Source organism: Clarias gariepinus, chromosome 3, assembly GCF_024256425.1.
Source record: "Clarias gariepinus isolate MV-2021 ecotype Netherlands chromosome 3, CGAR_prim_01v2, whole genome shotgun sequence".
Classification (NCBI taxonomy): Eukaryota; Metazoa; Chordata; class Actinopteri; order Siluriformes; family Clariidae; genus Clarias; species Clarias gariepinus.
The window spans coordinates 33,433,206-33,458,648 of record NC_071102.1 but is presented as its reverse complement, the minus strand read 5'-3'; the positions used below and the strand labels follow the sequence as shown (position 1 = coordinate 33,458,648).

The window sequence follows — 25,443 nt, the reverse complement described above, 5'->3', positions numbered from 1 at the left end:
CATTCTTTAGATCCTTCTTACAGTATTTCCTGACCTTAGGGCCCTCTTTTAATCATTTATGTCAGGAGTAATCCAGGGTTTGTTATTAGAAAAACAATGTACAGTTGTTCTCCATGCAAAAATGGAATGTGAGACTATATGTCAATGTACTCTCTGTGAACATCACAAAATTTTCCACACAGTATCAAAACAGTCAGCCTTGTCAGACCATCTCTTCACTCTGTGAGCTCCAAAAAAGGACATGCATCAGGTTGTGAATCTTCCAAGGAAGAAGAGGTAATAAGTTTAATGCCCCACTGCTGTGGGCATAAAATAAAATTTTATTGTCTCTGGTACAGCATGTAATGTTTTGAGTGAATGTGCACAGAGTAGCAGACACTCAGGGATGATTAAAGTCAGCAGGTATAATAAAAAGGGGATGTGAGTGTTTTAGCAACCTGCTGGTGAATGAGTAAAGAACATCACTGTTAGCAGAGAAGGTAATACAGAACATTGCCATATATATAGTATTTGTTAATTTTTTTGCATAATTGACACAATCGATTTGAGATCATCAAACTAACTTTAACACAAAGATAACTTAGGTGAATACCAAATTAAGTGATTTCATTTATTAAGGGTAAAAAGCTGTCCAAACATACCTGGCCCTATGTAAAAAAAAATAAAAATAAAAGTAATTGCCTCTAAACCTAATAACGGGTTGTGCCACCCTTAAAGCAAAAAATTGCAATCAAGCATTTGCGATAACTGGCAATGAGTCTTTAAGATCACTATAGAGGAATTTTGGCCCACTCTTCCTTTGCAGAATTGTTTTAATTCAGCCACATTAAAGGGATTTCAATCATGATTCGCTCTGTTTAATGTCATCTCAATCGTATTAAAGTCTGAAATTTAACTAGGCCACTTCAAGCTTTGTTCTTTTGAACACACTTTCAACACACTGCTACCATCATATGTGAGTGCCTCGTTGTGGTGCTCTCCAATTGTCTTAATGTTTTATTAGTTTGTCCTGTTTTCTATTTTTCACATGTGATCAGTTATACCAGGGATGAACTGCTGAACATTCGGCAGAACACACCACACAATCATCACCTGTTCAAATGCTTTATGAAACTCAGAAGAGGGAAGAGAGCCGGTGCCCTCATCAAGCCCCGAAAGCACGGCTTTAGAACTGCGCTGCCTAGTATACATCTGGGGAAAATCCCCTCTCTACCCAACATAATGGATGAACTTTTCCTGCTCTCCCGGAAAAATAAAGGGATATTGCCGCTGTGTTTCATGAAAACCTGGCTGAATCAAGCTATTTTGGACAACGCGCTACATCTCCAGGGCTTCTAGCTGATGGCGACACAAAATCAATGTGGAAATCGTGAGGCAGCTGAAGCGGATGAAGTTTACCTCATTCATTCTGGTGAGTGTATACATTTCTCCACAAGCATGTGTGAATACAGCACTGCAACAGCTGGCTGATCAGATCACAGACGTGGAGCAACAACACTTATTGACTCTGTTATAATCATCATTGATGATTTTAACAAAGCAAATCTCACACGTGAACTGCCTACATACAAACAGCACATTACATGCCCCACCATCCAACATTTTGGATTACTGTTACACCACAATAAAGAATGCATATCATTCCGTCCCCAGAGCAGCTTTAGGACTTTCTGACACCTGCCTGGTTCATTTTCTACAGGCAAAAACTTAATTTGCTAAGCCTGTAGTAAGGGCTGAGATGGACCAGTGAAGCAGAGCAGAGGAGTATTCCAGAAAGCTTGATTAACTTACCATTTTGGTAAATCATAAACTCTGGGATGATTTTAACAAAGCAAACCTGTGTCATACTTCATGGAGGTGGAGTTGCTGATTTTAATGCATGCATATGAAGAGTTCAAGCCAATAATAATGAAAAAAAAGCAATACGGCTACATCGGCTAAAGATAGATAGTTGGATTGTCAAAAAATAACGAACAGAGTAAATGCTTGAGTGTATTAAATTGCAAATTTGACATTACCTCCCTTTTTATTATAATGCAAAATAATTAAACACTTCAGTATCCTTTTGACTGTTAAATCACTATGAAATCATTTACTTTTCCTGCCATTCATTTCTTCAGGTTAAAATACCAATGTATACAGTATTGACTAGGAATATATGGTTTCTTATTTAATAAGGTGTAATCGTTCTGGAGAAGAACTTTGAGCCAAGTCAAAATAATCCACAAAAACATTCTGCAAAAAGGTAATATTTAATTACACGATCACTGAACTATTTATTAAACACGATTTAGTATATTCTTTGTCAGGTAGCTAATAGAAAGAATGCTAAAGGCCGTCTTTAGCTGGCGGGGGCCCAACACAGCCTCCCCTCACCCCATCTGAGGAGCTGGCTCTGTCCCTTAATAAAGGGCGACCAGTGGTTGTTGGCATTCCAGGGGCACTTCATCACACATAATGTACCACAAGTAACATGGTGAAATGTAAGTTTACCACTATGATTTGTTTTTAAATTATATGACTTAATAAATTACTATCTTTGTCACTTAAACGCTTTTTGAACATGTTTAACATTTTTAGCAGGCTTACTTTCTTTAACTGCATATGATGTATAAGCTACTGTGAGCTTAGTTGTGTTATTTTTATATGTTTTTAACAAGTGTACAATACAGATATATGAAAAAAGAAGAAAAAAAACATTGTATAAAGCAAAACATACCCTGCTGGCATAATGATAACTTGCAGAAAATTCTGACATCATGCACAGATCCTGGCTATTTTGCCTCACCATTAATAATGTGAGTTGCTTTACATATTGCCTAAACCAAGGCAAAAAAATTAGGATACAAAATCGTGTTGTTACCTCTACATTGATACTATAAATAGATTTCCTATTTACATCTCCCTAATTTATTGAAGGAGCATTTATTGCCATCAATGCACCCAATTACATTTGGAAACCCTGATATAATCATATATGGAAGTATCAAGTGTGTGTGTATGCAGGATGAATACATGTATAAATATAAATAGTATGACTACATATTAAATAGGCGTCATACATTTTACCACAGAGGACAAACCTGCCACTCTGTGAAATTCCTCTTTAATAGCACGCAGAGGTTTATGGCCAGGAAACTGTACAAATGTGTGTAAGAAGCGTTTAAGTACAAGACAGACTGTGCAAACGGCTCTACACACAGTTGCCTTTCCCACATGCTCTGCATCGCCCACATTGTACAAAAAATGCCCTGACGCAAAAAATATATATATAGTGCTATTCGCGGAATGTTTTCTGTGCTCAGCGCAGACCAGGAGTTGTGATATCTACCATATGCGGTTTCAAGAGATGTGTTAAGTAAATTAATGATTCATTTAAAAACTGATAACACTCTTTTAAATAATCATTAGGAAATAAAAAGACATCAATACGCAGTCTTATACCTCTCTCTCAGCAAAAAAAAAAAAGTATAATTTTTGCCTCCACATCCACGGGATCGTCATCAAAAGGGCACGCCATGCTTAATAACCTTCTGAAACAAACTGACCCTGGAACATAACCTGCTACCGAGCAGGTTATCTTCAGAGAGTAAGTTGCTATGGTTACGTACATACCCAGAAATTTACCTTCGTTTTTGGAACTGAAAGTTGAGGTTATTCGCTCACTTACCCCTAAACTAACCCGGGTATGTCACATAACCTGCTTCCTGGAATGCCCGCCAGGCTTGTTTCAACTACACTGATTGGAGCATATTTGAAGCTGCTGCCACCAATCTAGGTGAGCTTACTAATTCTATAACATGATACAGTATGTGCATCGCTACCAGGACTTATTTAACATACAACAATGGCAAACCATGGTTTATAGCAAAACTCAGACAGCTTCATCAGGCCATAGATGATACCTACAGGAGTGGGGAAATGATCTTGTACAACCGGGCCAGGAACACAGTAACGAGAGTTCAGAGTGGCTAAGAGAAACTACTCTGAAAAGCTGGAAAACCAGTTTTCTGCAAACGACCCTGCTTTAGTATGGAAAGGCCTGAAAACCATCACTTACTACAAGGCTCTTACTACAATTAACATGGTTGAAGACCTGTATGAGTTCTGTTGTAGATTTGAAACTCCCAGTCTCACACTACACACCTATCCTGACCATCTCTCTACACCACCATTAACACCTCTGGCACCCTCTCTCCCCCTGCTGCACTACGGGTCTGTGAAAGGGATGTTCGTCAGATCTTCCAGAAACAAAAGAGAAGGCCCAGATGGTGTTACACCATCCTGTATGAAATCCTGTGCTGACCAGCTGGCCCCCATCTTAATACAGATCTTCCACAAGAGACCACACTAAAATTATGTAAAGTCCCTTCTTGCTTCAAACGCTCCACAATCATCCCCATTCCAAAAAAAACCTAAAATCACAGGAATTAACACTAAAACCGATGAGTACCGGTCATTTGACCACAATAAGGAGAAAAAAATACTTCACACTCGATCAAATTCCAGGACCCATCTTTCATGACTTTTCCTAGGTCTGTGAGCTTAATTTCCCAGCATGCTTACATTTTCAAAATCGCACCAGTAAAAGCTGTTTTGCTCTTATTTACGTGAAATTGCTGACAGCTAGGGATCACGCATACTAGCTATGCGTCATTCAGTGTGTATATGTAACTATCTCAGGTTTCATAATAATATAATCAGCGATATTAAAGTTGGGAGGTGGTTGTGATCACACCTAGGCTTGCGATTTGCTTGTTCTAGGCTGTCGGTCAAATATCTCTCCACTTGGAAATGGAAAGCACAAAAAACTCAAGGTGGAGGGACAACATGCAAGGGATTTTAGCATCTCAACGCACAGTATACTAAGCTGTCTGTAAATAGACACTTTTTTTCATTTTGTAAGCTCTCATGTTAACCTTGTACTGTACAATGTATATACTTTTTTTATGAATTACTGTAAATAAACTACATATGCAGTTAATTTACCAGAAAGGACTTTTCTGTGTGTTAAACGAAACAAGGGTCAAGTAATAACGATTTTGTTTGAAAAGTATAATATATATCAAGCATATTTATACATTTGGAATTTGCATCTACATTTTCTGTTACATGTCACGAACGGGGTGTACTGGCAGGTGTTGAACGCCGTGGGCGGAAGGAGCAGGCATAGAGGCAGAGGGGTTGTGTGTAAAAAAAAAAAAAAAAAAAAAAAGTCTTTTAATGATGGTTAAACACAAAGTATAAATAAAGACACAAAGGAACAAACTCAATATTTAACTCTGTGCTAACAGGGGCTCTCTGGCAAGACAGACTGGAGGACAAAAACACGCCCTGTGGCGAGACACAGGCAGGGGAAGGACAAACATAACAGGACACAAACTATGCGTGGAGCTGAAACTGGACACTAGAGAGAAGGGAGACATGAAAGAGACACAGACTAGAGGGAGACACGTAGAGACTAGAGGGAGACCAAGAGAGAGACGGGATGAGGGCTAAAGACATGGCAATCAGCTAGGCATGGCTTTTAGCTAAACATGGTTAAGCTGTGCTTAACCATGGCAGTTAGCTATACATACACCTAGCTAAGCATGTCTTTAGCCCCAACATGCACTAAGCTACACTTACCTAATAGCTTAACACACACTAGGGAATGGGGGCACAGAAACACAGACAGAGGATACCCAGTGGCAAGGCGGCCCTCCAAGACTAAGCGAGGCAGCACCAACAAGCTAGTCGGTACTCCAACGCTAGGAGGGGCGGCACTCTAAAGCTAGGCGCACTGGGACACTAGGGGGAGAGGAAACACAGGACAGCTAGAGACACAAAGGGGCTATGGCTAGAAGCATGCTAGTTACTGTAACTCAACATAGATTTTAGCTAAACACGCTCCTAGCCACACACACACCTAACTACTTACCTGCTCTAGCTAAACACACAAGAACACAGGAGGACAACAACCACAGTACTTACATACATTTAAGACAGGACTGAATCAGCTCCACTAACACAGAAACATTGCCAATAAGAGAGCCCAAGTCAACACAACTAAAATCAAAATAAACTGAACAAGAACAAAATGCCCACACAAGTGACAGTGGTGATACCAAAAATACTCGACCCAGTTTCCCAGTCTAAACAGCTATTTATAGAGATGGATTGATGGCTACCTCGGTTCAGGTGTGCACTCGCACCACCTGACCGAGGTGCCTGCTGGGAAACTGAGTCAGCCAACAAAAAACTACAAAATAAAAACAGTGACCTCTAGTGGCGGACCCTTACACATGTATAGAATTAATTTCAGCTGAAATTCATGATCAATGGTGTTGGGGTACTCAGTGATATTTAGTTTCAGCCAAATCATTAAAGCTAACAATGGACTATGTCATTTTACATTTAGGCATTTGGCAGACACTCCAGAGCGACTTACATTTTTTTTTTCATCTCATTATACATCTGAGCAGTTAAGGGCCTTGCTCAAGGGCCCAACAGTGGCAACTCGGTGGTTGTGGGGTTTAAACCTGGGATCTTTTGAACCGTAGTCTAATGCCTTAACCACTGAGCTACCTGGCCCTTGGGCCCTCATGAACAGTTAAACGTTCTTTTCACTATGCAATAAATATATGTGCAATGTTGTGTGCAATACTACTGTGTAATATACTGTGCAATACCACTAATATTTATTTGACTTATTTGATAAAACAGCACATCCTACTACATTTTTGTTAACTTTTTTTTCTTGTGTTGTTTTTGTCATCTCTGGAAGCTCTGTCACCTAATTCCTTGTATGAGCAAACGTACTTGGCAATAAAGCTGATTCTGATATTTCACTGTTGCTATGATGTTCTTTTTCAGAAACACTGTGTTAGTTTTTCATCAGTCCATAGAATATTTGCCCAAAAGTTTTGTTGATAATAATTTTTTTTGACAAATGTGAGATGAGCCTTTTGTGTTCTTTTTGGTGAGCAGTGGCATTTTTGCCCAGTCTTTCTTACTGTTGAATTATGAACATATATTCTTAAATTTGTTTAAATTGGTTAGCTTTTTTTTGCCCACATACATTTTTTTTAATTGGGTACTTTTTTTTTACTGTCTTTTTTACTGTTTTTATTCTGTCTAAAGAAAAATACTGAAATCAGTTAAATTAGTGTTAAGCTTTATACCTGGGGGAAAGAGTTGCTTGATTTGTCTTTTATGCCTTCATACACTTATCAGTCGGCTTGCTTGCTTGATAGGGAAGTAAAGGCCATGATGTTGTACAAATTTTTTTCTTAAGTTTATTCACGTAAAAAGAGGTGTGTGAGAAGCTCAGTTATCTGTGAGAGGCTCAGAGTAGAGCCACTACTCCTTTGCGTGGGAAAGGAGTAAGTTGAGGTGGTTCAGGCATCTACTATAGTAAGGATGTTACCAGGATGCCTCCCTAAGGAGGTGTTTTTGGCACATCCAGCTGGAAGGAGGCCATGGGGCAGACCAAAGGCTAGGAAGAAGATTATATCACTACTCAGGAACCCCCAGTCAGAGTTAGCTGAGGTGGCTGGGGAAAGGGAAGTTTGGGGTTTGGGGTTCCCTGCTGGAACTGCTACCCCCGCGGTTGAATATTGATGGATATATACAGTTAAATTTACAGCATTGGATGCATATACACATTTAGCAGACGCCCTTTTCCAAACCAACTTACATTTTTGTCCACTGAGCTACCCCTGCCACAATATATACAGTATATACAGGCTGAAAAGAGAAGCCTGGGAAATGTAGCAGCACCTAAGAGAAATGTAGGAAGACTCTAACAAAAAAAAATAATACAAAACAATTAGAGAAGACTAAAAGAGAAAAATCTCAGCAATGAGTGAACATGTTGTAAGTAAGTAACAAGCTGCCACTCATGCAGGGCCATCTTGATTGACATTTATAGCTCATCAACTTTATCTCTTAAGTAATCGTTGTGTGTGCAGAAAACAGTCAGCACTTATGGCTAACACATTCTCTGTGCAGCTCATTGCAAATCCAAACTTTTACAGTACAGCTGTGCAGGTGTCAAGCCGAATTGCGTCATGAGCGCTTTTATTGTCTTTTCTCTATTCAAGACTACATGCAGATACAATGACTACACAGGATGTAAATGCATCATGGTAGTAAGTTTTTCGGAACATTTAGGAGCCTGTGCACATTTGGTTTAGACTCATCAGAATGTGACATTTCTTTCATTTTCATTTGGCTTTCTACTTGTATGTCTCAGCTATTGTGAGTCCAGACTTGCAGTCTGATTGATACTATACAGATTCCTTGTAAGAGTATATGTCGTGATATTTCTGACAAGCAGAAAATGAGGAAATGATACTTTGTGATAAATGAGAAGTGTGTGAATTTAATCACTGGGCAAAGAAATCTTAATATGATGGGCACTATTTTTGGTTGACACATCGGTCTTACAGCAATAGCATTAACAATCTAGTACATTTGTCTTCAGTTTAACACTAGAAAACACTAAAATGGATGACAACATTTAAAAAAGAAAGATCTGGGCATTCGAGGAAACACATTAATTTCATTTCATTTCAAATTACCAGTTGGTGAATCAGGCCATTCAGGCTAATTGTTTTTAGGTTAATATTGCCTGATTTTATTTATTCATTTATTTATTGTCCGAGATCATGGTAATTACTTTATTTAGGTCTGGCTTAGATCTAAATCTTATCCCATAAACCCTTCTGTGGAAATGCACACAGAATAGGGCAGTAGAGGGAAACCAATAGTTAACCCATAGGAAACTGCCATGGACACAAGGAGCTAAATACAGGAAAAGAGGCAGAATTTTTATTCGGAGACAGTTCAGAGACATTCCTGAAAATTAGGGACATGGGAATAGAGGAGCATTGTGGGGATGTGAACTTCTTTTGAAGAATGTTTTAGGCATTCATGAGAGAGACAGAGAATGCAATGTACTTGAGGACATTGCATCATATAAAATAAATATGATGGTGTGTGTGTGTGTGTGTGTGTGTGTGTGTGTGTGTGTGTGTGTGTGTGTTTTCACATACGTACATTTTTGACCTTAGCAACACTCTGTGAGAGTGTGAAGAGGGAAGTTGAATCTGTTCATCATTCAGCACATAGTAAATTGAGGAAACAGAAAGAGGCGCATACAATAGAGCAGTTAAATCTATCGACATGCTTTCCTGAGCTGGAGTGTGTGCGTGTGTGTCAGAGCGTTTATGTTTGAGAAAGAGAGAGAGAGAGTGCAAGATTGTCCATTAGATGTTCCAAAAGCAATCTCTTTTATACCACAGCCTTGTTGAAATTTTTCTATCAGATGCTGCAGGTTTGAACTCTAACACAATAAGCTGCATTGTGTGCATGAAGAATTAACCTGATGCAGGCAAAGGTCTTAACACAAAAGAGGAAGTTACTTAACTTAAGCATTTAATGGCATAACGTGAATCACTGTGGCACAAGGTTTTGACCCATAACTTCCCTATAACATTGTTATGAGTTATAAGTTATAATTATTTTTTTCTTGCTGTGAGGTAATACTCTAACAGCTTTGTGTTCTTTTTCCTTCACATACCAAACAGGATAAAGAGAAAGTTGTGTCCTTATTGTTCCAACCAGAAGCACATACACTTCCGTGGTTTTAATCTTTTTATTATTATTATTATTATTATTTTAATTGGATGATGTGTGATCTACTTTATGTTTCTTTTCTAAAATAATAAATATTCCCCCTTATTCACATTCGTTAGACATGTGAGTACTGTATATTTCACATTATCTCCTGTTAAATGAGGTGAGATGTGTGTGAGAAATATCAGCTTAAATATACAGTAGGGGTGTTGCTCTACTTTCTACTGTATATAGTCTGAGCTAGAATGAAATTAAGCCCAGAATTTGTACTCATTTCTTTATACCATTCGTCATTTTTCTATATGTTATATTCATTAACGGTACAGTTTCTCCTCCATTCCACAAATGTTTGATGGTTAGTTATCTTTACAGTAAAAGACAAAAGCAAGAGTTAGCCCTGATAGTACATTGTGATGATAATACATCCTGATTAATTTACTCCAAGTGTTCAGTTCTCGTACCTTAGTTTGCTGTGGTTTCTTATATACTCAACAAAAAAAGCAATCAAATATTTGTATGAACAGTAAAAAAGTCAACACCATAAAACATAAACTAAAAATATTGTGTTACAATGTGTCCCTGAATGAAGGGAGGCTCAAAATCAAAAGTACCAGTCAGTATCTGGTGTGGCCACCAGCTGCTTGAAGTACTGCAGTGCATCTCCTCCTCATGGACTGCCTATTGCGGACAGTCTGAGCACTGATGGAGGGATTGTGTGTTCCTGGTGTGACTCGGGCAGTTGTTGTGGCCATCCTGTACCTGTCACGCAGGTGTGATATTCGGATGTACCGATCCTGTGCAGGTGTTGTTACACGTGGTCTTCCACTGCGAGGATGATCAGCTGTCCTTCCTGTCTCCCTGTAGCGCTGTCTTAGGCGTCACACAATGCGGACATGGCAATTTATCATCCTAGCCACATCAGCAGTCCTCATGCCTCCCTGCAGCATGCCTAATGCACGTTCACGCAGATGAGCAGGGACCCTGGGCATCTTTCTTTGGGGGTTTTTCACAGTCGGTAGACAAGTCTCTTTAGTGTCCTGCGTTTTTAGATCTGTGACCTTAAATGCCTACTTTCTGTAAGCTGTTAAGGTCTTAACGACCATTCCACAGGTGCATGTTAATTGATTATGGTTAATTGAACATGCATGGAAAACATTGTTTAAACCCTTTACAATGAAGATCTGTAAAGTTATTTGGATTTTTACAACATTATTGTTGAAATACACAGTCCTGAAAAAGGGACGTTTCTTTTTTTTGCTGAGTATATTTCCTCCTAATCAGCTTATTGCATTAGTAAAAGATTTGGTAAGAAAAAAGGCCGCTGGCCTCTGCAGAGTTTTGTGAAACTTTTTTTGTGTTTTTTTAATGATAAGAATATTTAACAGTTTTTACCTTGTGTCCAGAAGGAAGACTGATATTTTACTTCATATGGTTACTTTGCTTAGGTGTCAGTGGGAGGATTTTAAGACATACAGTGTGTTAAGTTCTGGGTGTGTTTCTTTTAATGCATTTGTAAAACATATTTTTCAATGTAACCTTGGAAAAAAAAGTTGTTTTACTTCCTCTTATTTGTCAGTAAGATTGTCTTGGTAAGTGTGTTTAAGATAAATCCTTACTATGACCTGCGGTTTAAAATTAAACATAAAAATCCAAACCAATTTGCCACAGATTTAGAAATGCAGTTGGTCTTTACATTTGTTTAGTAGTCGCAGGGATAAACATGGTAACATTCATCATGTAGTGTGGAATTGAGGTTTCAGTTTTCAGGAGGAAGTGGTTATGGTGTCATTTCAGGTTAATTTAAACCCTATATAAGAACGGGAACTGAAGACGAAGCAAAGAAGAGAATCAGTATCACATGAAGTAGCAAACTCAAACATAACTGACTTGGTCTTCTTGAAACAAAGACACTGGAAGAACTAATGATTATTTCAATTTTTTTCAGGTAAACTTTCCCTAGCATATACTGTACTCAGTCCCACAGCTGGAGTGCGAATCCCAGTATACTTTTCTTATTTTTTTTTATCAAATCATATGACCACATCCCAATTTATGAATATAAAAATGAGAAACGACACAGGAAATTCTGGGTTTGGAATAAACTCTGAGTCAATTATATACAACATGTATGTTGCAGTATACATGCGTGACCATAGTATATACTCTAGAGCAGAGTTCATGAACAGAGGGCAAGTAACTCTCTTAAGTCTAACCTTCTTAGGGATGTTTTCTCAACTGAGTGCGACTAGATCAACACTTTCACACGTTTAACTCCGATACATTGAACTCCAGAGATGAGATGTATACTGGATTAGATTAAACCATGTTTATAGCCAGTCAAAAGTTTGTTGATTTAAGTTTTATTACTTTGAACTACTCAGACGGAAATGAACATTAAGTTTTAAATGAGATAAGATAACAGAGTAAGAGGATCTAAGCTTATCTAAGTTTACGCTAAAATAAAAGACAGGGTTGAAAATGGTTTTAAAGGTTTTGCACTTATGACTCTTTTACTCTACAGGATGCTGAAATTTCCACAGAGTGCAGATAAGCATCAATGTTCTGACGAACTCACATCAGCACCAGTGACTTTACTAATTACATTTGCTTAACAACCATGACGATATAAATCCTCATGTCAATAAAACAACAAATCAATTGTGATATATTAATAATGTTATTAATTATAAGTGATATATTAATAATATATTATTAAATATACTGTAAATAGCAAATTCCTCATTTAACTTATATAAACCGTGAAAGCATTAATTCAACACTGGGGATATTAATGTCTATGTAATTTGTTACAGATCAGCATTACACACTGAATTTCTGTGCAGACATGTAGAATTACTTTTAATTATCCCTAGACGAAAGTTGCCACTAGTTTCCACTTACTATGATGATGGGGAGGAGGAGGGAGAGGGGAAGCAGGAGGAGGAGGGCTACAGCCTTAAAATTTAAACCACAACAAAATATAACATTCTGTCTAGCAGCTAAACATCCATATCTGTATCATCATTTATTTATTTATTGCCTGAACGAAATTGTGTATGTGTCAGAAGAGTCAACAAAAACAGCTGTGTGAAATATATATTACATATAGAAAAACAAACTCTATAAATAAAAGAAAAAGCTATTTAGAAATCCTGTGCCATCAGGGAATAAAAACACTAAAGATGTGATACCCTGGTCATTCAGTACATTTAAGTCATCAGCTGATTTCATTTTATTTCCACATAACTTAGCTGAGCCTAGACCTGATCATCTGAAGCATCACAGATCATAACACTTCCTCCAGAGGCTTGTATAGTGGCCACTATGCATGATGGGTGCATCGTCTCGTGTGCTTCCTTCCCTTTTTACCCTGACGCGCCCATCACTCTGAAAGAAAAAACAAGTTGTTTTCTTATGGACTCACAGATGTTTAGTCCCGTGAGTTCAATTCCATGAGTTCTTATCACATTGTGTTTGTATGGAAATGCTCTTTAATACTTTCACTATTAAAAACTTCACCAAGTGTTAAAATGATCTTAATTCATGATTCAGTTCAGTTCTTCTTAGTTGTTTTCTTTGCTTGATGCTGCCCAAAAATTTTACACTTCTGAAATTGTGACTTTATTCATCAGGCAGTTGAGATACACACACAAGTATACAGTATATAGTATACATATGGCAAATGGCATTGTGACCTTCAGCACAAACAGAACTTAAAAACAAAATCCTATTTTCAGCAGCAGTGAATAGCATTACTCATCTTGCACCATGTGTCCTTGGTGAGACCTCGGGTCTTTTATGGGTCACCCTATTGTTAAAGAATACAACAAAAAACCTTCTCGTACACAACGTCAGCAAAGCGGCCAAAAACCAATCACTAAGACAGTATATCGTGCTACACTATGTCACCGTGTCCCTCATGGGCTTTATATTACTATTGTTGGAAAGTCTGGGACTTTTTGCTCATTCTTCTGACTGAATAAAATTGTATGACCAGACTTAACTTATAACACCATAGTGGGCTAAAAAAAGGCTCTTTCACAGAAACATATGCATATTTCTCTTTATACTGACACAGCTGTGAACAAAGTACAGTGAGAACAGAGAGCTCATGTTCACACTTCACATCATAGTCAAATGCAAGCCTTAAAATAAAAAGTCACACTTTGTAAAGGGACATTTTGTCTCTTCGTTGAAGTGAGAAAGTGAGAGGTTGCAAAAAGTACTTCCTCTACTACAAACCTGGGCTTCAGCAGGATGTGACAGTTTCTGGTGTTGTAATTAAATGCTTAAACTTAATTTGTTCATGGAAAGTATAACCAAATGTGCAGATCATTTCAAAGTCTGATATTTTCTACTCATGTGGAACATTAGGGGGTGCTTTCAGCCATGCTTTTGGGTAAAGATGGTAATAGGGCACATTTTTCAAGTCTGGTCATCTATGCATGATGCAGCATAGTAGAAATGAAAAACATGACTTCATAAATTGCATAATCCTGTTGGTTTTCCATGTGTGTTTGTCCCATCATTCCTGGAGTCATACAGTACGCACACTTTTTTGAGATGGATGTAATTGTTTATAGAGTAGAAAATGACTGAATAACAAATACAGAATGTGAGAGATTTATTTAAGAACACCTTTTAGATCTAGTTTTAAAAAGGATGCAGAAAGAATTAGAGTTGCTGCTCTGGATGACAGATTGTGGTCAAATTATTTAAAGCAAATTACATAAAAGAAAAGCAATTTATTAATCTATTTAGCTACATAATGAGGACACTGGAAAAGACTACTTGTTCATCCCGTACCTCGCAAGCTATCTAGATCTTCGCAGCAATTAGCATGTGACTATTAGTTCTGGTGTTATCTGGAGCACAACAGGGAAAGCTAAACAGGGAAACTTTATCATACTACAAAATAACACCTTCCTAGCCTAACCTTCACCTTCAGAGGAAGACAGAGGGCATACGCTTTTCAGTGGTTTCTCAGTGTCAAACAGCAAACAGCAGCGTTACAACTTTTAATGCAACTAGCATGGGGCCGTCTAGAACAGAACATGTTGCAAAAATGGAGACAAAATAGACTCTGGAGTTTTGTTTGGACTTTATAAAGTCAATGTGAGACTCAATCGAGAGAGTAGACTTTATTAGACTACTATTATTTCAATACATTTTATTTTGTAAATTTAGTAAATACCTCCTAACGATCTGCTACAGTAGTTGTCTGTTGCGGATCCTCCAAGGGGTCATGTGGTAAAAATGTATATAATTACGTTATAGTCTGTGTGCATGCATGGTTTACCAAACAAATAGGTAAATCAAATGCAAAGATTCAGTTTATTAACGTGACTTGACTTGACTTGTGTCTACTTAGTAATCATGCATGGTCATATTTATGGTTATATTTATGCTCAGTTCGCCCATCCATGCACATAGACTCCATAAATTGCCATAACGTTATTTCTGTGCCACACAAGCCCTGGGTTATTTCGTGTATGGGTCTTACAATCATTTTTGATTAAAGATGAAGACTTAAGAAGACTTCATAAGTCTTCGTCTTCAATCAAGTCTGTGGGCTAAAAAATATTCTGGTGTTTTGCGATGGGTGTTTATATTAATATTTTATAAAAAAAAATTCCTTATTGTCTATAATGTACTTTCTTAAACTTTTACTTTTTTTCCTATTTCTGTACACTTTCTTATACATATGCTAATTCTGTACAGGGTCGTGGTAGACCTGGAGCCTATCCAAGAGGACTCTGGGCACGGGGCACAAAGTGGGGTACACCTTGGTTGGCGTGCCAGTCTATTGCAGTAATATTGTATATAGTATATATAATATACTACTTTATTAATATTATTATTGGTCAGTTTGGTACAGTTTTTGTTTAGCATTTTAACATCAACAATCTTTCTCCTCCTTTAACAACCCTGATGGTAAACTGTGTAAAGTTAACCCTTCAACAGGTTACAAATTTTCTCCTGAAAAATGTATGAAGCCATCAAAGAATATGGAAAGGATTTATAAGCTGCTGCCATAACAATGACATCATAGAAGGTATAGAAATTGTAAGTATTTTCCAAAAAATAACACAAATTAGAGCACTTTAAATATTTCCTTATCTGTTTAGCGATGTAATAAAGAAACTGAAATTAAATGTTTCAGCAGTTCAGCTTGTGTTTTTTTTTTTATCGAGAGAATCTTGTTTAGCTGCATCACTGTCTGGTTTGGGAATTGTGCCATATCGGACCGCAAGACCCTACAGCAGATAGTGGGGACAGCTGAGAAGATGATTGGGGTCTCCCTCCCCTCTATTGAAGACATATACACCACCCGCTGCACCGGCAAAGCCACCAGCATTGTGGCTGATCGGACACACCCCTCACACTCACTCTTTACCCTCCTGCCATCTGGAAAAAGGTACCGAAGCATTCGGCCACTCACATCTAGACTATGTAATAGTTTTTACCCACAAGCCATCCGTCTCCTCAGTACAAAGAAACTGGACTGATATAACACACACATACACACAAATCATTAGACTGAACTTATAAACACACACATGCACAAATACTCTGATCTACAACCATCTCACAGTTTGTTCATACCTACGTACATAATCTTCTCCTTTTGCACTATATTGCACAATATTTATCTTCTTGCTATTTTTTGCACAAAGTATTTTAAATCATTGCTGCTACTCAGGAATGTCAAATGTTTACTGTTTCTCCTCCCACTACCTCAACTCATACCTCATCACGACAAAAGTACTGAAATGTGTTACGTTGTTGTGTTTGTCACTCTGTAGCTCTTTATTTGCACGTGCACTTTGTTGTCTGTTGTTAATTGTTGTCTCTTTTTTGTGTAGAGGTAGTTTTAGGTTAACTTAAAAATGTAAAATCTGTCATATGTATCTGGGCTAGTCAGCTAATTAGGTCTCTTAGTTAGCTAGCTGAGTCCGGTAGAATGTGTTGTACATTTATGTCGTTGCATGTATGTAGCACCTTCGTCCTGGAGGACCGTTGTTTCATTTCACTGTGTACCAAACTGTAGAATGTTGGAAAGACAATAAAAGCTTACTTGACTACTTGACCTGACTTAATTTCCCAAACTGATAGGGAAATGTCAATGTCAATCATTAGTAATCAACACGAAGAAAAAAAAAATCACAAGTACTGTACTTCAGTGTTCGAAGACTCACTTGAGAATCTCACATGAGTTTATTATCTCTTATTAATTGTTTTAAATTGTAAGGTTCTGTTTCACCAACAAGAAAAGTAAAATTTTACGAGGAATGTTTGAAGAATAATATTAAAATAAGGAATTATATTAAAATAGTTGATTTATAGATTATTTCTTAGTTGATTTTTAGATTTTATTAGTTATTATAATTCCATCCCCTACTAGGAAAAACTTAAAAAATGAAATGAGAAACATGAACACTCTGGTAACAGCGAGATAGGTCATGGAGACTGTGTGTATTTTCAGCTCTTCGCTCTTTATAGCAGTGGTGGGACTCAAGACGTCACAACCCCCTTTACTGAGTTCTCCCACCTCCAGAGGGGCCGGACTCACACTCCTCACCCAGTGAAACCCTCCTCTTTCATTTCAGTTGTGAGTTTGAGAGACGAAGATTTATATAGATTTAGAGAGAGGGAGAGCTGGGGATCTCTTGAGTGTGTTATCAGGGCAGTACTGAAACAGAAAGCAACAAACAGTGACTGTATTATAATTTAATTTAATGCCTGAGAGCAGGATTTAATCAGTGGTTAGTGTGTGCAGTTTGGATCTGTTTTCTTTTTTCTCACAATGAGCCACCTGTTTCTGCTGTTTCTTGGTGAGTCACATCTATTTTGGTTTGGTTTCCATGTCAGTGGTTACAGATGTAGTTTTGTAATTGTACTACTTTCCTGTTCGATCTTTGCAAAACTCCATGATATTGCAAGTGTCACTGACATGGTGAAATCTGACTATCAGTGTGTAAAATTTAGCATTTGTAATTAATTGATGAGTTTTGTCTATTTGGAATATAAATGCAGTGTACAGTATGTAACGAATAAAACACTCCACATCATGCTGTTCTAGTACAATAATTGTGCTGATTATTTTCTATAACAACTACTGGGGGCATTCTGTTAAGAGAATAAAAACTCCATTTATTTCTCTATATAATCCCTTCCTACACTAATGCACTTACCCCAGCATTTTACTAGTGCAGGATACCATCAAGTTTGTTCTGCGTTCAGGTGTCTATGCTCTGATTGTTCTCAAAAATGACTGCAGTGGGCTCTGAGCCACCTCAGGGATAGTCATTCACGGACACACAGCTTTCTTTCAAATGTTTGCACCATTCACATGTTTTACTGCGGCTAAAAGGCTCATCACTGTACTGTGCTTCAAGTCTTCTGTAAATGCCTTTCATGGCCTAAAGAACATACTGTACTTTTCAATGTTAAAACATCAGTTTCACACCTTAGTTCACACTTACTGTAGGCTGTATACAGGCATCCTCTTATCAATGTCTTTTTTTTCTTTTTCTTGGGGTTAATATAAAAAAGAAAAACAACCTTCATCTTGTCATGGTAGTGATGTTACAATAAAAAAAAAAAAACCTTCTCAGTCCTAAAGAGTTTCCCAGTGATGGACACTCGAGACCATAAATACTCAATAAACACCTGTTGAAGGTCTCAGCAGATTATTGACTATACACTACCTGTCAAAAGTTTGGACACCCCTTCTAATTCCATGTTCTTTGCTAATTTTCATTTATTTTTACACTGTAAAACGATGCTGAAGGCATACACAATATGCAGTAATCTCTTCTGAACAGTCGATATTGAGAGATGTGTCTAAGAGATGTGATAGTGTAAGATGTGTCTGCTACTTATGTTCTGTAAAGCCTTTATAACGGGTCTCATCTGATGTAATGTTAATTAGTGATTTCTGAGGTTGGTAACTCTAAATAAACTTCAACTTGGCAAGGTCTTCATAAGAACCAGTTTCATCATGGTGCTTAATGGGTTTTGCAAGAACTGAAATACTTCTTGCAAGAAATACTGTACCTGCGAGAACTATTTCAGAATAGCTGACTTTCATGTTTTAAAATAAAAAATGGTGGTGGTGGTTGTTGTTGTTTCTTAGTTACCTAATTACATATGTGTTATTTTATAGTAAAAAAAAAAAAAAATCCAGTATAGTTCTAGAATATGGAAAATAAATCCAAACGTGTGTCCAAATTTTGACTGGTACTATACAGTATATCTTTGCTAAAAGTAGTGTTTTAGTACTTTGTTTATTATTAGACTTATTAGATTGTGCATGTCACAAAACTTCGTGTGTACACATAAAAATCTGATTTGGGGCTGCACTACTATAGGACCTGATCATAGAAAGTTAATCAACCTTTTCCGACCAATCAGAATAGACTATTCAATAGGTATAATAAAGAATAATGTGCTTTAAAAGTTCATTGACTGTTTTTATCCCACTTAAAGCTTGGAAGCAAAATTATGTGCAGATACGTTTATTTGGAGCCATGCTGGTTTTTAGTCTTTTTTATCTTGGTTACTTTTCTGTAACATCTGCAGCTTTACAAGCACTCTTAAAGCCTGCAAGATTTATTTAAGTCTGTTCTCTCAATCTGACCTTTTTCTGACTTTATAATCCATCTTTCATCTCCTATTTTTACCATTGTTTCTCACCCACATGCCCACACACACACACACACACAGCTTTGACATCACGGGGAGGGTGACTAACCAAATGCGTGTTTCTCAGGGGAATTCAGCAGAGCAGCTGTGAAAAAATGATATGAGGGGAAAAACAGTGAGGCAAGAAATGCATGGTAGAGATTGTAGAAAGGTTGGTGTGTTGGCGGAGGAGGAAACAGAGCCACAGGAAATCAAAGGTGCTTTTATCACTCGGTGATCTACAGTACACTACAGGACTGTAGGAGTGTAACGTCAGATCAGGAAGAACTGTTGTGTTTTTAGGGAAAAAGCTCAGTCGGTTAAAAAAGCCAGATGTGCAAAAGCAATAACCTTACTGCCTAAACCTTAAAGTTAATATAAATGGAGATCTAGAAAGGTTTGATAAGAGCACTAATTAATAAAAAAAAAGGTTTTTCATTATTGGGCTGTTCTAGGAAAGCAAATAGGGTGATATAACAAAGTGGAGTAATGCTTACGCCCAAAGTAAATTTTTTCGACAACAGTAGCGTTTTATTCCTCTTATACCGCAGAGTAGTGAGTCTACAGTATATATGTTTATAGCTTCAATTATAAATAGTAAATTGGAAAATATTCCACATTTATTGTAGGTGGTAACTGTAATTCCTCTTCTTCACACCTCACCATCGTTAATTATTTTTCTATAAAAGCACATCACCAAGTGTTGTAATCCATCTACAGTATGTAACCCAGTTGCACACTTGCAGTTGGTCAAATTTCTTTATTATTTATTAGGGTTCTTTTCCCTTAGTTGATATATTTTAATTCAAGCTTCAATAATAAATGTTCATTGTGTGTAGAGATGGTTTCACATGTATTTACAAGCTGAATAACATTTTAAACATTTTATACATTTGAAAACGAGCACATGAGAAGTTTTAGAGCAAAGTATTCTAAAGTTACAGCATGGAAAATGCTACTGACGCAAATAACTGAGGCACGTTAATTTTCTTGCATGAGGAACATGGTCCAGCTGAGTAAGTGTTATAACACACGTCCAGCCCTGTTCCTGTAAACTAGTGTTACTGTGTTAGTGTGTTACTGATCATCTTCTTCTTTTATCATTTATGCTTTGTTTTCAGCACCATGTGCTGAATAAACCCAAAAGCACAGTACATTTTAATAATTAAGTCATTTTAATTCACTGAGAAGTGGCACGGTGGTGTAGTGGTTAGCACTGTATCCTCTAGCTTCCAGGGTCGATTGATGATTGCTGCCTCGGGTCTATTTGTGTGTGTATGTGGCATGGAGTTTGCATGTTTTCCACACGCTTGGTAGGTTTACTTCAGGTTCTCTGATTTCCTCCCACAGTCCAAAGACATGCATAGTAGACTGACTGGCATTTTAACATTGCCGGTAGTGTGTGGGCTTGTATCATGGGATCCCCTAAGGGCAAAATGAACTCCAAAAAACACAACAGTTATTCTTGAGTTGATGCCAGACTCCTGCAGTCCTGTAGCTCACCAAGTGATAAAAGCATCTTTAGTTTCATGTGGTTCTGTTTCCTTCTTTATCAACACACCAGCCTTTCTTAAAAGGCTTCAAGAAAGCCTTAACTTAAAACATGTCTTTATTTTAAAAGTCTCTGTAAATGAGCTATTGCTATAGAAATTATTTTACAGCATCGCAGCTAAAGCATTTAAAGTATAGCAGCTATAGTGTTACTATAAAATAGGAATTCACATGTTTTGCTAACAGCATTTAGTAACTTACCCCACATCTAAACTACATTTAGAGCCACTATTATAGAAAATTAATCAACATCCTCTGACAAACAAGACATAAGAATCTAATAGTAATCTAATATCCATTAAACATAAGCAGCAAATGTCCTTTGTGGTCAAAATTACCCAGCGCAAAAACAATGTTGTGGATATTACGGTTAATCATGACAAGATTTCATCGCTCCCTGACCCTTTATATGATCACATCTCTAACCTGACCAGCTGATCTCTCAACCAGCAGGAAAGGGCTGCCTGTGTGTTTTGGACCCACAACAGCTATTTCCCAGAAACAATAAGAGGAAGATAGAGTGGGATAAGTCATGTTTTTACTCATCCCATGGGGGCTGTGCCTGCTTAGATGTCAAGAAAAAAATGCACAAAATTCTGATTATCTGTAAAGTAGATAAGAAACAGAAAGTTACCAGATATGGAGAACAAATGATCTCATGCAGACTCCAGCTTACAGCTCCATACACAATAAATGATTATTAATATTCTTAAGTCCGTCTTGGACCTGCTTCATGTCTTTAAACTACTGTTAAAGAATTGAAGTCAGTACCGTACACCCAGATTAGTATAACACATGTCTCCTTTAAGATGGCATGCAAAGCCGGTCTTTTTCCAAAAATTCCATACATTTGCTCTGCTTGTTTATGTAACAATGTGAAAATGGAATCCTATGGCTAGTTCACGTAGCTTAGTTTCAACAAAGATTACTGCTTACTGTACTTCAGTCTTTAATCATCATTTTGAGTCTCACCACAATACACGCTGAGAATGGTTGAAGCAACTACAGGTGTGTTTTGTGTATAAAAAAAATCTCGCTGTTTATAAGACATAAAATATTCGCTTGTCCTGCCTGCATGTTTGATGCCTCCACATAATGATTGCAAGATCTTTTAAAGGGGCACAACCTCATAACCACCTGCAAGTCAATATAATGGTTATAAACATGACTGAAGTTAAACATATTAACACGGGTCAGACACAGAGTGCTTGAAGCTGCAGTTGGGTTCAGTAGCTCAATCCAAGTGTTTTATGCAACTAGAATACATTATTATTGTATCCTTGTAATTTGTAAACATTGTAAATAAATTGTAATTATAACATCAGACCAACACACAAGATTTAACTAAAAGTAACCAGATCAGTGGGATTATTATCTATCTAATGCATTTTGCTGAAGACAAATCAGATCTGATATCATGGTATGATCTAGTTAGATATATTAGAGTAAATAGAAATTTGAAATTTTGAAATATTATAATTTTTATAATTTGTATATAAAATATTACCGTTTACTTGTTTATTTGTTTACAGTTTCATTTAAAGAACTTTCTGTTTCAGTATTCAGGAATTTATAATTCAGTTAACTTTTATTTAATTGTTTTAAAATGTTGTTCAATTGTATTCTTTATTACATTTCTTGATATCATATATGTTGCTGTACCAATTATCATGCCATATAGTTTTCCTACATTTTAATTTCGTATTATGTCTTCTTCTTCTTCCTATTATTATTATTATTATTATTATTACTACTACTACTATTATCAGCAGTGTTGGGGGAAGTTACTTTTTTAAAGTAACTAATTACATTACAAAATTACTGTCTTTAAAAAAGTAATCAGTTACATTGATAAAAGTAACTAGTTCGAGTACTTTTCCATTGCAGAAAATGACAACTATGTTGTTTAAGTCAAGACCTTTATAATTATTCTACCATCATCACTCAGCGAAGTTTGACCTATAATCTGTTAACTACTAATACCCCTATCTCACCTACACGGTTTTGAGCTGTGGCCGTAAGTACGGTTCATTATGATTCACCACGAGTTTTGTCGCTGTGATAACGTTTCCATCTTTCTGCGCATCGGTCCTCGTATAGTCAAACCGCATACTGTAGGTGAGATACTGTAGGGGGATAAACAGAGGGAGGCAGGTTATCGGGGGTGGGGCTTGTAGGAGACTATCACACACACACACACACACACTAAAGGATTGGGAATGATTAAAAAAAATGACTAAATAACTAAGTATTTAAATGGTGGACCTAATGCGTAAGATTACTCGTTACGTCAAAAAAGTAATCCAAGTACTCAAAGTAACGTGTTACACCCAACACTGATTAGCAGTAACACAGATATCCAGTTGTAAACTGATCTAAAGCTAAATCTTTTCCTGCAGGTCTTCTGTTCGCTGAGTTGAAGGACGTGACCGCTCAAGTAACGTGTGCTAAAGGATATGAAATTGGCATTAACGGATGTGTAGGTAAGGACAAACCTGCAAAAAATATTATAATGATTTTGTGCATGCATAATTTAATGCCTGCATTTTGTCCCGAAAACAAACAGTTTTCTTAAAAACTGAGCTGAAGTCATCTGTGTTATGTAATCTTTTAGCATTAATACACACAGTTTATAGAGGAAACAACAATATGCTCAGTCACCTAAGAGCTTTCATCATAATAACCAGAGGTGGAAAGTGCACTAAAACATGCTATTCAAGTAAAAGTACCAGTCTAAAAATCTACTCAAAAAGTCAAAAAGTAACTCATTTAAAATGTACTCATTACTGTTTTAACAGAGGGGGATGGGAGTACTTCCTGTGTAGTACAAAAATGACAAGAAGATATAAATGTAGTTTAATTAAGGGAATGTGATTAAAAATTAAAGTGAGATAAAATAAAACATGTTCACACAAGATTTATAACAGGCCAACTTTTAGCTGGGTGAACACCTGGGATGTAGTGGTATAAAAAAAGAGGTTGGTTTATAAATATAAAGTATGTTTATATAATTTTATGAGACATAAAATTATATAAAAAAATAGAAGTATATGTATCACATTATTACCTGGCTCGCCCTATAATAATCTAAATGAATATTCACAACACAATTTTATGTTGTTGTTTTTCACTTTTTTATTTTTATTTATTTGTTGGCATCAGCATGAGGAGGCTTGCAATTTCCCAACTTCAGAAATCTTTGTATATCCTTAAGGCAATGTGACTGGTCACTACGATTTGATCTGGTAAAACAATACGAATGAGGCTGAAGCCACACTATATGACTTTCACAATCTTAAAAGATTGTGATAAGACTAGAAGTATAGACTATTAACCTGGCTTTGCAGATTTTTTATGACGACTCAAAAATGGTGGATCATATACTTAATGACTGCACCAGGTGAGGGATCATCAGTGTTGCCAAATAGTCAAAGCGAAATAATAATACAGAGACCCCAGAATAATTTCTCTCCTGTAACAATTTACTTTTATGAGTACAACACTCTAACTTCTTGTTTGACATTTTTTCCCTAGCAAGCCAAATTTTCACCTGTTACCGGCATTTGATTACCTCAAATGCCCAAATATTCCTCTACATTCTGTTTCACGGTGCCCACAAGAGTCAAATGTAAATTGGCTCAATCGGCAGCCACAAACATGAATATAAAGTGATGGATATAAAATTTAACAAGTGACAAAACTGTGATTTTTTTTTTCTTTTTTTATGGCTCCCTAATCTCAGTAGGCCCTTCAGCTCAGCTCAGCCCCAGTATTAAGGCAGCCTTGACAGGCAGCAGCACTTTTAATATGATAAACTGATTAGTATTAATATTTATTTAAAAAACAGCACCATTTCTGCATACAACTTGGCTTTAGTTTATTTCAACTGTAAATTTACCCACTTGCTCATCAAGCACACGCGCACATGATGTTTCTTTTTTAAACATGTCACCACATGATAAATAAAGAAAGAAAGAAATTATTAAATGAATGAATGAATGAATGAATGAATGAATGAATGACCGGGGGGAGTGAAAGATCCCAACTCCTTATGTTGATTGGCTATTGACGGGCCACATTCCCAGGTGAGTTGGTGACCAGTGCATACACACAACAGCGTCCAGAGTCGACTCTGAAAAGATCAAACACTGATATATTGTGATTCAGGAGAAATCTGTTCTCAGTCTGCTCTCCTCACACACTTGTCACTTCTAAACTGTACCAAGACACAACACTTGGGCTTTGGCACCATTTTGAATCCTATACAAAATTTCTGTACAAACTTGTGTAGTGTGGCCTCAGCCTGACCTGAGTTGTTAAAAAGCCGATCTAAAATTTTTTTTTAGCAAATTTTAAAACTGCATTAAAACTAGTCAGAGGAGGGTAAGGGCTATTTTAAACATTTTGAAGGCGCGTAATTTTTCCACTACAGCCCTAGTCTGCACCACTGGTGTCTGACCTGACTGTCTCCATCTTTCTTTATTTTTATTTCATTGCCAGTTTGTTCTTCTGCACATCATTCAGTGCTGTATCCACTGTGCTGTGTATTGTTTTTTTTTTTTTAATGTTTTTTACTTGTAAAAT

General features: G+C 36.9%; 1 protein-coding gene across 8 annotated transcripts in view; it reads left to right on the top strand.

Moving 5' to 3' along the window:
• Positions 1–25,443, top strand: part of LOC128519142 (adhesion G protein-coupled receptor E5) — a 181,557-nt gene that overhangs the window by 138,670 nt on the left and 17,444 nt on the right. For 6 of the 8 annotated variants that reach the window (XM_053492745.1, XM_053492740.1, XM_053492744.1 and 3 more), the window contains exons 1-2: positions 17,230–17,456; positions 23,259–23,342. The exons of the other annotated variants lie outside the window; for them this stretch is intronic. In XM_053492745.1, coding sequence (XP_053348720.1) covers positions 17,429–17,456; positions 23,259–23,342 — 112 coding nt within the window. In that variant the 5' untranslated portion in view covers positions 17,230–17,428. Of the gene's footprint in view, positions 1–17,229; positions 17,457–23,258; positions 23,343–25,443 lie in introns of those variants that run through there. 8 annotated transcript variants of the gene reach the window in all.